The sequence below is a fragment of the Zonotrichia albicollis genome, chromosome 14, assembly GCF_047830755.1.
Source record: "Zonotrichia albicollis isolate bZonAlb1 chromosome 14, bZonAlb1.hap1, whole genome shotgun sequence".
Taxonomy (NCBI): domain Eukaryota; kingdom Metazoa; phylum Chordata; class Aves; order Passeriformes; family Passerellidae; genus Zonotrichia; species Zonotrichia albicollis.
Window position 1 is genome coordinate 15,873,458 of NC_133832.1, and position 12,915 is coordinate 15,886,372.

Consider the following 12,915-nt stretch of genomic DNA (forward strand, 5'->3'; position numbering starts at 1 on the left):
GAGTAACACCTACAATTCAGATTACAGCTATCAGACTTTGGGAAGTTGGGATAGCCACTTTCCACTCCCCAGTCAGGCTGCAGGCGTTGCCCACACCAGAACTGGCACTGGAATGGGGCAGCAGCTGGAGAAGGAGGTGGCTTCCAACCAGGTGTCCAGGCTGGATGCAGAGCTTGGGCTTTTGGCAGCTGTATCTGCACCCCTTCATTTCTTCTGAGATCTTTTCCCTGGTCAAATCCTTGTCCCAGTGAGATATGCCAGGAGTTTGGTGTGTAAATGTGTGCTAAGAAAGGTACAGGTAATTATAAATGTGTATTAATATCAATGGGCAATGCCCACCCTGAGCTGAGTAAGGAGCGTCCTTGGGATGGGGACTTGGGAACAAGAATGTGAGTCTGGGGCAATTTAAATACACATCTGAGAACAAATCCTGGCACAGAGAAGCTGGGGCAATTTAAATACACATCTGAGAACAAATCCTGGCACAGAGAAGCTGAGCTGCCCCTGGGTCCCTGGAAGTGTCCAAGGCCAGGCTGGATGGGGCTTGGAGCAGCCTGGGGTAGGGGAAGGTGTCCCTGCCATGGCAGGAGATGGGTTGAGATGAGATTTAAAGTCCCACTCAAACCATTCCATGTTCTCCGCAAAGACAACCTGCTGCCAGCCCAAACTTCGGGAATGTGTGCACAGGACAGCAGCTCTAACAAACAGAGCAAGAAATTCTGAAAAGTGAAACCTTTGGATGCACCAGGGTGTCCCTGCCACTCCAGGAGCACCTGGGAGCAGAGAATGGAACGCTGCACCTCCCCTGCCGGTCCCAAAGCCAGCTCCCCTCTCCTCAACCTGCTTTCTCAGCTGGCCTGTGAATTTTATCCCTTCCCACATTTTTTTCCCGTTAAGGCTCATTTATCCCTGCTGACCTCCCCGGTGCCGGGAAAGGCTGCGGGGCCAGGGGGGCTGGACACCCCCAGCTCAGCGGGGACACCGCTCTCCCCTCCCCAGAACCCACCTGAGCCCCGGCATCCCCTTGCTGCGGCTCTGGGGAGGGTTCCCGCATGGAAAATAAATCAGCGCGGGGGTTCCAGCCCGGGCAGGGCGGGGGTGGAAATGCCGCGCAGAGCCCGCGCAGCGCTTTCCCTGCGCACCTGAGAGTCCCGAACGGAGCCCCCCGGCCCCGACCCTGCCCTGCCCGGCCGCGCAGGAGTTTCCCGGGACTCTCCGGCTGGAAAACGGGGATTTCTGCCCCTAATTCAGCGCAGCTGCTGCGGGCGGCGGGGCCGCGCTTTGAAGCGGAGCCGGGGACGGGGGTGGGGGGTTGGCGGAGCGGGCGGGGCTGCCTTAAAAAACACCCCAAAAACAAACAAACAAACAAAAAGCAAAGGAAAAACGGGACACAGACCCGGAACTGCTGCCCGGCGCTGTCGCAGCCCGGGGGTGGCACCGGGTTTGTCGAGCCGGGGACACCGGAGGGGCCACGCGTGACCGGCCCGTGGGGGCAGCGCGGCGGGGGCGGAGCGGGGCACGGCTCCCTTCTCTTGTATCCCCCTTTTATTTCTCTCCCCCCCTTTATTTATCTTTTCCTGCCTTTTTCCTTCTTTTTCTACCCTTTTCTCCTTTTTCTCCTTCTTTTCTGTTAATCTTCTTCCTTTCTCTCTCTTTTCCTCCTTTCTTTTCCTTTTTTTCTTTTCCCCTTTTGCGCTGGTTCTGGTTAAACGTTATTTGCACTTTTGTTGGAAAAGTGGCCCCTAGTGTGCAATTATGTCAAATTTCTTTGAGTTTTACAATTTAATGGAGAACAGTAACTCTTTTATTGATCCTAGACGGGGCCGGCTCCTCTTCCCCCTCTCCCCCCCACCCCTGTGGCTCTCCCCTCCCTCCCCCTCCAACCCCCCCCCCCCGTTACTCCCATGAAATGTCACTCAATGTTTCTTATGCTCCCACCAGTTTCCAAAACAAACAGAGGAGGCTGCAGCCGTCTATTGACTCAGTTGGATGCAAGAGGATCTCGCCGTGGCCGCTGCCCCCCGACGGGAGCCGTGCCGGGCGAGGGGCGCCGGGTGCCGGCCGGGATGGAGCCGCCGCCGCCCGCCTGAGCCGCGCTGCCGCCCGGGGGGACCCCCGGCAGCCCGCGGGGGATGGCGCTCAGCTCCCGGGCTCACGCCTTCTCGGTGGAAGCCCTGGTGGGACGCTCGGCCAAGAGGAAGGTGCCGGAGGGTCGCGATGAGGAGCCCGGCCCCGGCTGCCGGCCGGCCCGCAGAGCGCCGGAGGCGGGTGGGTAGCGGAGGGAGCCCGGCACGGCGGGCGGTGAGGGCGGCCCCCGGCCCCGGCAGCTCCCGAGCCCCTCCTGCCCTTTGTGTTCCCCGCAGAGAAGCGGCCCAAGGCCGGTGCCGAGAGCCGGGCGGGCGGGGTGCAGGTGGAGCTGCAGGGCTCCGAGCTCTGGAGGAGGTTCCACGACATCGGCACCGAGATGATCATCACCAAGGCCGGCAGGTACCGGCCCCGCCGCCTCGCTCGGGCTTTGCTTTCCCGTTTTGGTTTTCTTTATTTTTCTCTTTTTTTTTTTCTTTTTTTTTCTTTTTTTTTTTCTGGTGGGGGACGGTGTTATTTCTTGGGCTTTTTATTTTATTTTGTTTCGTTGTCTCGAGTTTCTCTGTTCTGTTCAGGTATTTCACTTTTTTCGCCCCTTTTCCCGCTATTTTCGTTGAGTTCGATTTTCCCTTCTCCCGACGCCCGTTCCCAGTTCCGCAGCCGCTCTCGGCTCTCGCTCAGCCGCTGTCCCTGTGCCCGCAGGAGGATGTTCCCGTCGGTCCGGGTGAAGGTGAAGGGGCTGGAGCCGCTGCAGCAATATTACATCGCCATCGACGTCGTGCCCGTGGACTCCAAGCGATACAGGTACGGGTACAGGTACGGGGAGACGGGCGGGACTCCCACACCCACTCCGGACCCGTCCTGCGCTGATGGCCGCGATCTGCGACCCGAGCGGGACACGGGGGTCACGCAGGGATGCTGGGGGCCTCACTCACCTATAGAATCTATAGGTGTGGGGGCAGGTGGGGACGGGCTCCCGGCGGCTGACGCGGCCCGGGCCGGGCCAGGTACGTCTATCACAGCTCGCAGTGGATGGTGGCGGGGAACACGGACCACTCGTGCATCACCCCGCGCCTCTACATCCACCCCGACTCGCCCTGCTCGGGGGAGACCTGGATGAGGCAGATCATCAGCTTCGACCGCGTGAAGCTCACCAACAACGAGATGGACGACAAGGGGCACGTAGGTGTGGGGCAGCCCCGCCGGGGGGGCCGGGCAGGGCCAGAGCAGCACCCCGGGGTGCGGAGCATCATCGGGGGGCAGCACGGGGAGGGCGGGTGCCGGTCCCTCCTGCCTTGGGGCTCGGGCCTGGGACCTTCCTGAGCCTCGCCTCGGGTTTTCCTCCTGCCCTTCTCCCTCCGGAGAGGGACGGGGCTCAGCCGCCTGTTCCCCCGCACAGATCATCCTGCAGTCCATGCACAAGTACAAGCCCCGCGTCCACGTTATCGCCCAGGATTCTCGCTTCGATCTAGCGCAGATCCAGTCGCTGCCGGCCGAGGGGGTGCAGACCTTCTCCTTCCAGGAGACCGAATTCACCACCGTCACGGCCTACCAGAACCAGCAGGTACCAGGAGCAGGGGCGGGGATGGAGAGCCCCGATGGCACCGAAAGCCGGGGGGATAGAGAGAGCCCCGGTGGTACCGGGATCCGGGGAGGGATGGAGAGACCCGATGGCCGCGGCCACCGCTCCCAGCCCGCCCCTCTCCCCAATGGCCCCTCGATTTCACCCTGCAGATCACGAAGCTGAAGATCGACAGGAATCCCTTCGCCAAAGGCTTTCGGGACCCCGGCAGGAACAGGTAAGGGCCGGGGCCGCCCCCGCCGCCCCCCGCGCCCCCGGCCCCGCGGCCGCGCTCAAGGCGCTCTCGCCCCGCAGGGGGGTCCTGGACGGGCTCCTGGAGACCTACCCGTGGAGAGCCCCCCTCGCCCTGGACTTCAAGGCTTTCGGCGCAGACAGCCAGGGTAAGTGAACCCCGCTCGCTGCCGCTCCCGGAGCCCCCTCGGGCGGCTCGAACCATCGCAGATAACGAGGCGCGCCCAGAAAACGAATCTCCGCTTTTGGGGGAGTTAATTCCGGGTTGGTTTGGATAAAACTCCTGTGAAAGTGGATGCGAGAAGCCGGGAAGAACAGGATGAGGGCGCGGGCTGTTCCAGCCCCCGGCTGAAATCAGAGTTGGATGGGCAGAAAAAAAATATCTGAGTGTGCAGGAGGCTAATTTGGAGTCGGGTTGTTCCGGCTTTGATCCTGTCACACTAATTGCTTCCAACCGGGTTGGGAATATCAACTGCAAACGCGGTGGTGGTGACCGCCCGTGCTTTCTGCAGCGGCAGCTTCTGCGCCGACAAACGCGTTATGCAACAGAAAATAAAATTATCTGGTATTTAGGATGAAGCAGTCGCACAGAAATACAGAGAAGAGGAGGACAAATTTTCTGGGAAAATGCTCTCCTTCATCCTGACAAGAGCAACCGGTCCTTTACAGCCCTTTCCCAGAAAAACGGCTTCAGAAAGTAATATTTGAAAACAGATTGTTCATAGCGCCGAAGGGGAAAAACTAACAGCTCGTTTGCACATTGGACTCCTCCAAGTTGGGTTTAAAGTCGCGAGTTAAATTCTCGTTTACGTAAGGAACTCTTCAAAGTTTTGGGACGCACCAAGTCACCCCTGGGTCTGCCGGGAAATGCTGCAAAAATCACAGCAAAAATTCATTTTCTGCAGGCGTAGAAATGAGAGCACAAAGAAATCCGATTCGGAGAAATTAAGAGGTTTATCAGTTGTAAAAAGAACTAAAATTATTATCATTATTGGTGGTGGTAGTAGTAGCAGCTTTATTAGTATTATGAATAGGTTTTTTATTAAATTTTTTTTTAGAAAATATCTTAGGCAAAAAGCTCCTTTTGAGCCTGTTTGCCGGGGGAGAGGAGGTGGTGGATGAGCTGCGTGAGGAATGAAACCACAACAACTGCAATGTTAAGGACACTAAAATATTATTGTACATATATGATATAATATTACAGCTGCCTGGGATTTTTGGATTTTTTTTTCTTGTTTAATCTATTTGGTATTTTTCTTCAGGATGGAATTCCTAGACCGATATAAATATAACAAAATCTGCAGTTCTACTACTAATAAAATATTTTTCTGAAGAAAAGCCGTAAAACTGAAATCCCAAAGCTCTAAAACCAGGAGGTAAATTAAAAGGAATTAGGATCAACATGCTGAAGAAAAAATTGGCCATAGAATTTTTATTTTAAGCCTAATAGGAAGGGCAGAAAACACCTGCTCATTGATCTGCTCCTGCTGCAATCCCCATTCCCAAACTTGCTGTGGAATTTGGGTGAGATTATTGCTCGGGGTGTGATATTATTGCTCAGTGCAGCAGATACTGACCCTGCTTTGCTCTGCTGCATCCAGCCACGTAGGGGTTCCCTCGCTGCCTCACACACAAATATCAGCTCAGTCCTGTATTTTATGTGACCCAAAGTCCCTGAGCCCTGGAGGACATCAGGAAATGTCCATGGAGAGAGGACTGGACCCTGCCCTGCTGAAGTCAGGACTGAAGCAGCCACTGACATCAGCAGGGGAAGGGTGAGATTTTCACGCCACAAAACCTTCCCGGATTACTGTGATCAAGAGCTGGCCTGTGAGAGGCTCTGCTTGTTGCAGGTTTGGAAATTAATTTGCATCACATTCAAAATCTTTGTGTTTTTAAGGTTTTTTTTAAGATTTGCTATACCAGCAGCCATGGTTCAGCTTTACAGTTGATTTCGGATCGCTGGTTGCATGTCAAGTCAGATTAGATCCCAGCCAGGAATTGTATTGGTAGGAATTGAATGTAAATAGTAGCACAAATGGATCGACATTCCCTTACGTCCTTTCCCTGTGATTTTGGTAAGAAATTAAAATAAAGTGGGGGGAGGGGGGAACCCTCTGGAAGAATTCGGTAATGAGTGTGCAGCAGACATTTGGCTCTCTGCAGGCGGGAGATGAAACCAGCATCTGTGCAGCACCAGGGCCGGCTGCTCCCAGCACCATTCCCACCTCAGAGCAGCCATCCCATCCCTGCTTCATTTTTACTCCTTGGGGTTGCTTTTCTCCCGAATTTTGAAAGTGTTCATTCATCCCTTCCAGAAAGGAGGACGTTCACATGACTTGTGAGTTTGAATTTCTGGAGACACCGATAGCATTCAGGGGAATGTTTCAAATTGCTTGGGAAGCCAAGTGAAATGAGTCAATTCCTGTGAGCAGGAAGGTACAAAAAATTCTCCATTAGGCTGAATATGCTTTTTTGTTCTTATATCCAAGGGAAAAAACTGTCTGGAATTTGCATGAAAAATAGGGAACCTGAAATGTGTGGGTATAGCGAGGAGAGTTATCGGTCGTGCAGCCAGGTATGGATCCAGGTGTCTGTGGAGCTGCATTTACCATGATCCCGGTACAAGGAATGGGATTGGACATGTGTAAATATTGTTTTTAGACAAATACCAGCTAGAAATAACCATTTATGGATAGATCTTCCCGTTTTCCAGGAGCTGGTCTTTGGAGCGGGTTCGTGTTTGGATAGACACCGACAGCAGGGAGATCTGGAGCAGGAGCAGGAGTCCTCCAAGGATTGCTTGGCTGTGGACACCAGTTAGCCCAGCCTGGATGATTTCTGTTTTCCTTTCCAGGTGGGAGCTCCAGCTCTTCTCCCGTGGCCTCCAGCGGTGGGACCCCCTCTCCTCTGAACCCCCTGCTCTCTCCATCGTGCTCCCCTCCCACGCTTCACTTGCCCGCGAGCAGCCTGGGCTTGTCGTGCCCCGAGAGCTTCCTGCACCCCCTCAACGTGCCCCTCTACTACAAGATCTGCCCCACGAGCTTCTTGAGACAACAGGCGCTCCTCCTTCCGAGCCACGAAAAACTGGGAGCCACCAACCCACACCTTTTACCCCACTTCATGGTGGATGTGCCCAAACTGTCTTCCCTGAAAAACGCCAAAGCCGAAGACTTAAACGCTCAGTGCCTACAAGCCCCCGGTCCTGCTGGTCAAATGCTGTATGGATTACATGCATCTGGAAACATTTTCCCATCAAGTCCCATTGCTCGGGAAGCACTTAATTGTTCTTTACATCCTCCATATGGCTTGTATGGTTATAACTTCTCTGTGCCATCCAGACTGATGAATGCAGCAGGGCATTTCAAAGTGAGTGACAGCATTCCGGCTGCTTTGAGGGACGGCAGATGCAATCACTCCAACTGGCACCCCACAATTAACCACTGCCTTTAGTGGGATCAGAGAATATTTCTGAGCTGTGTAAAGCAAGTCCTTCCTCCTTTCATAGCCAGGGGCTCATTAGTTATTGACTCTGAAACGCTGCATGGTACAGGAGCAGGATGGGCAGGCATTTAATCCTTTTGTTTTGTGGATGGAGTGTTGTGTTGTTGGGTGGGTGGAGGGTTTGAGATGACCCTGAGGTGATACCTTTTGGCCACATTTATGTCACAGTTGTAGGTTAAGAGCAAACTGTCAGTCACCTTTTTACTATTTGCACTCTCAAGTGGGGACATTGATGTCTGTATTTCTACAGCTCTGTTTTCTCTCTCTTGCTTGCCTTTAGTTAGCTCAGAGCCCTGGGGAGCTGCTGCTCACCCACGCAAGTTTTATCCCTAATTTCAAAGGGACTCTCCAGGACCTGGACTTGGCAAAGGAGCCACATCTGGCCAAGCACTTGAGCTTGTTCTTAAGTTCTTTTGGCTCTAATGGGTCCTAATTAATGACATAAAAGTCCCTCATTCTCCAAGACCCCGATGCCTCCGTTATCAGGGTGGGGACATAAATCCAGTACCTTAAATCCAAGTATCTGCTGCCAGGCTAAAGAAAGGCAGGATGAAAGATGGATGGGGTGAGAAGCTGCAGGAGTGGCCCAGAGCCCTCTTTTCCATGCCCTACCCTCCGGTGGCACCAGCATCGATGGCGTGGTGGGAAGGACAGGATGGGCTCACACATCTCTCCCATGGTGAGATGGATCCATGCTGGGGACATGGAGGATACATCTCAGAGAGTTGTGTGGGATGAAACACCCCCAGGAGCCCTGCAGGACAATCCTGTGACCCAGAGCTCTCAGCCCCAAGGGACACAGAAGATCCACGCGGGATCTCATCCAGCCTTGCCCAAAGGAAGGGGCAGGGATGTTCCTGGCTCAGTCCCACAGAGACCATGGATCCTTTATGGAGAATTACAACTCTACAGGCCCTGGAACATGAGATTTTCCATTCCTTCCAAAATTCCTGTTTGTTTTCTTGTAACCTGTGGATATTCTTGTTATTCCTGTAAATAATGTCCAGCTCCCAAGGGTGCCATGTAACTCACAATAAATCAGGACACAGGTTTTATTCTTTATTTGATTGATGTTCAGTCTCTACCTACAGTCAAATTTATCACTTGAGAGATAGCAGATATTGGAAAATTAGGCTTGGCTGGGACCAGCCCTATTTTGGGATTAATCTTGTATTTTCAAGCACAACACACAATATAGAGGAATTAGGCACAGGTTTAAGAATCAAAAGTGATACCAGAGCTTTGATTTTATTTTCATCCTCAACAGATAACAACTTCAGACCAGAACAAGCAATATCAAAAGCTGCTAAATTAACAAAAATTACACTTTTAATTTCATGAGACATTGATAAAATTCAGACAACATTGGTTTCCTTAATTTTCCTGATGTGGGTGTTCACAGGGCTCCCAGTGACTCCAGTATGAAATGAGGGACTGTGATAAATGGTCTGTACAACTGTAAAAATGAACAAACCTGCTTTCTCAAGCTGTTTCTTAGCAGTTTATCTCACTATTTTTATTAAAAAAGAAAAAGCTTTTTTTTTTTCCTTGGGAGTCCTTATTTCCAACATTGGTAGTGGTGACTGAATTCCCGCAGCAAGTCCACTGCTGGCCCTGGCCAGGCTCTGTCCAGCTGAGTGACCACAACCCAGCCCCCACATGTGGTTGTACTCCTGGGGAGCTGGAAGGCTCTTCCTGATCAGTCACGGATTTGTGCAATGGGGAACTTCCAATTTTCCAAATATTTGTGGTCGCATAAGATATTCCAGAGTTGCTGGCCATGAGCTGTAATCCAGTAAATCAGTGTCTGGTTAAAAATGTGACTGATAATGACCGGGAGAGATATTTTTGGTGCAGTGATTTGCTCCACCAGGAATGATGCTCGGCAGATTCCAGTGGAATTGAGCTGGATCTCAAAGCGCCTCTCTGGGTCCCGTAGGATCCCAGGTTTCACCATCCTCCCTCATCACAGCCACATGGAAAACACACCCAGAGCCTGGTCCCTGCAAGGTCTGAGTGTGTCCCAGGGGTGCCACACTTTGGGAGGGTGCTCATCAGGCAGATCCAGAAATATCAATTTGTCTGTGTGAGAGGTCAGCACGGCGTGAGAGGAGCTGCTTGATCTGCGTTATCTGAGGGTTATTTCCATTTTCTTTGCCTTTACCTCCTGCTTTTATACTTCCAAAAGGAAAGAAATAAAGTCTAACAAATAAAAAGGATTTGGGTGGTGTTTTCAAGCAGTCATAGCTCTCTGCCATGTGCCACCAAGGCCACCTTGGAGCAGACTGATCTCCCTGGCCCTTCTGGCATAGGAATATTTTCCATATCCATAACAGTGACTCAGCTGATTCACTCACACTATAAAATTGATGGTTTTGCCTAGATATTAATATAAATGTGCATCAAAAAGTAGCTAACTTGCACTCTACACTCTCAAGGTCCTTTGTAAAACAGCCGCTAGCAGTTGAGTGGCAGAACTCAAGAGAATAAATCAGATTAATCAATATGATTTATTAAATGTGAAACTGGGCAAACTGAGGTTGATATTTCAAGCAAGACCATGTGCCTGTCAATACAATTCCATCACGTACTGCTTTGTATTTCTTGCCACAAATATTACAGGAAAACTCGTGGCCATTTCAAAGTTCACAATTCTTTGGACTTACTGGGCAAACACAAGCAGCACCTCAGGATTACAGTGCTATTTTTAAATGGGAACAGGGAGAAAAACAAAAGGGTTTTTATAGAAGACGAAACTTGCTGAACAATCTCAGCTATTAGTCATTTGACCTTTCACAAGAGGAGTTTGCAGTTATTTGGGAATATCTGAGCCTGTTTGTAGCACTCATCACGTAAAATCTGCCACTCCAGAGGTGCCGTGTCCGCGCCCAGCGCTGGGACATGGGATGGGCTCGGTGCTCAGACACGGGGGTGGATTTAAAATCCAAGGGGACAAAATATCTGGCAATAATATTTTTAATCAAAGTGCAGTTTACTCTCTGGTTTCACCCAAATTTAATCCATCTAGTGGAGAAGCCAAAGGCATAGAGGGAGCATCGGATGTCGCTTTTTGCGATGGAAGTGCCTCGGTTTACATTTGATCTGCTGAGGTTGGGGCTGTAATTAGATGATAATTTGTATCACAATTATGCAAAGCAAACGAGGATTGGATAGCAAGATAGAGCAGAACAAATAAGCACCCAGACCATTTGAAATGCATCCAGTATGGAAACCATGTCCATGTGTGGCTGGGGCCGGGGACATGTTGTTCCAATAAAGCTGCAGAAAGGGAAAAGGCCGGGATCGGTTCCTCCAAAAGTTTCAAATGCTCATGTTTACAAATTTGTATTGCACATTAATATGTAAACACAGCCTATTGGAAACAGATGAAGCCACAATATTTACGTGCCCTTTCCTCTTTGTTTTGGGTGTCTGGTTGTCCCCCAGAACACACAACATCTGTGGTGACTCATAAAACTCAGCTCAGGAAGCTAAAGGAGAGGTTCAGATAATTATAAAATCTCTGGTGCCACAGTGACTCGCCCATCCCAGACGGATTTTGGGTTCTGGGTGCAGGGGGATGCATTCACAACTCCTGGTGACTGTAGCTGCACTTTGCAGTGCCACAAGTGAAGTGAATTCCTTGGCATTTTCTGGATGAATTTTATAATTTTCTTTACTGCTGTATCACTTGGAGCTATGAGAGGAACCATGGGATTGCTTGGAACATGCTCCATCCATGCCCACTCCATGCTCCACCAACACTGCACCCACCGGGAAAAACAGCTTTCAAAGCATCAAGAATGATTTTTTATAAATTAATTTCCAAAAGGAGAAAGAAAAATACCTTCCCCACAATGTGAATAAAAGATTTGACTTGTTAATCACCCTTTCTTTCACTGGTTTATTTGCTTTTTGGGATGCAAACTCCCGGCATCCCTTTCCACGGCATCCCAGACTGCCGGCCCAGGGACCGAATGCCGATGGATGCAGCAGTCGAGGCTGCTGGGAATTACAGGGGCTGAGAGGACTTTTGCAGATGTTGGGAATTGCCCTGCAAGCTGTTTGTGCTTAATACAGCTCTGGTCTCCCCAAGCTCGTGGACTTTCTGAATTCTGCAGTTATTTATAAAGCCGTTTCTCCGCTGTGTCCTTTTGGTGACATTCCCAAGAAGGACCTATCGTCTACTTCCATCCATCAAACCATTTCCTCCCAGACTGCTGCTCCTAAAGCACCAAGTTTTCAGTTTATTGTAGCAATTAGGTACAAGAAGGAGTCCAGGTTTTGAGAAGGACCCCTTGAGCTTATAAATCAAACAACACAAAGCAGCAAGTAAAAGTCAAGACCTTTCTGGAGAGGGAAACACCAGCGATAGGGAGAAGACTCAGAAAAATAATTTTTGCTGCCTAAGGAGGCAGATCCTGAACAAAACCAGAGATGTGGGCAGGAGCTGAGGATGGCTTCTGGCTCTCTGAAGTCTGAAGTTATATTGGATACATTTTGCAGATATTTTCAGCTATTTTCTCTTATTTCAAAAGCCTTGCTCTTTCAGGTTTTCAGAGAATGGCGTTTTAGAGAAATTCACTTTTTTCTTCTTGGCGCTGGCTCCAGATCTCACCTCGGAGCTGGGTCCCAGCTCCAACAATTTCCTCGGGGCCCTGCCCAGCAGCTGGGAACACTTAACAGCTCATCCACCCGCTCTGCTCACCTGCCTGAGGAGCCCTGACAGGTCCATCTGCTTCCAGTCAGGCCCCGAATGAAACCTTCGGCTCCAGGGGAAGGAGCGAGTCAGGGACCTGCGTGGTGACTTGGAGTTACTGCTGAAATTCCTCAGCTGATGCTCAGCGATGGATTCTGCCCTCAGCTCCTGGTCCGTCAGATGAGCTGCTGCATCCCTTGCCCCTGGACCTGCATCCTGAAACCAGCAGAAATATCCTTTTTTTAGGCAGGTTTGGTGGATATTAAACACTGAACCATGATCCTGCTGTGCCCACATCATCTCAAGAACTCGGTGGTTTAAACCATCACACAATGCTTTAGCTACCCTGTAGGTTTAAGGCAGTTTGATAAATTTTTGGGGCTGAGGCTGCGTTTCATGCAAGTTTTCAATCCCAGGACAAAACTGTGCTATCCAAAAGGCTGGACTGGTTTATCTTCAACATCACCACCTCTGTGCTGAGTGCCTTTTAAACTTAAAAAAGAGCATAAATCCAGATACAAAGCAATGTTTCAAATGCTAAGTGGTTCATACCCATATAATAGTGAATTATTATTATTGCTACTACTATTACTATTATTACTATTAAATATCACACAATGAAATGCAAGAAGTGGAGGCTCCAGTGCCCTCCAAAGCTGTCGGGACAATTAAAGGCACCTTCAAGTTAATCCAATAAGGTCCCATCCTCTAACAGGACTTGAGATTTGGGGCTGCAATTAGGGATTTTTCTCCCTGCAATGAAAGCATTTCACATGTCTATCCCTAGAAATATTCAGCTAAGGTTTTATCACCA

General features: G+C 50.5%; 1 protein-coding gene across 1 annotated transcript; it reads left to right on the forward strand.

Moving 5' to 3' along the window:
* Nucleotides 1-1,950: 1,950 nt before the first annotated feature.
* On the forward strand, nt 1,951-8,883 carry TBX22 (T-box transcription factor 22). Its single transcript, XM_074551490.1, has 8 exons — nt 1,951-2,268; nt 2,364-2,487; nt 2,788-2,889; nt 3,093-3,267; nt 3,485-3,649; nt 3,820-3,884; nt 3,962-4,047; nt 6,756-8,883. The coding sequence occupies exons 1-8, from the start codon at nt 2,133-2,135 to the stop codon at nt 7,349-7,351; spliced, it is 1,449 nt and encodes a 482-aa protein (XP_074407591.1). The 5' UTR covers nt 1,951-2,132; the 3' UTR covers nt 7,352-8,883.
* Nucleotides 8,884-12,915: the final 4,032 nt, after the last annotated feature.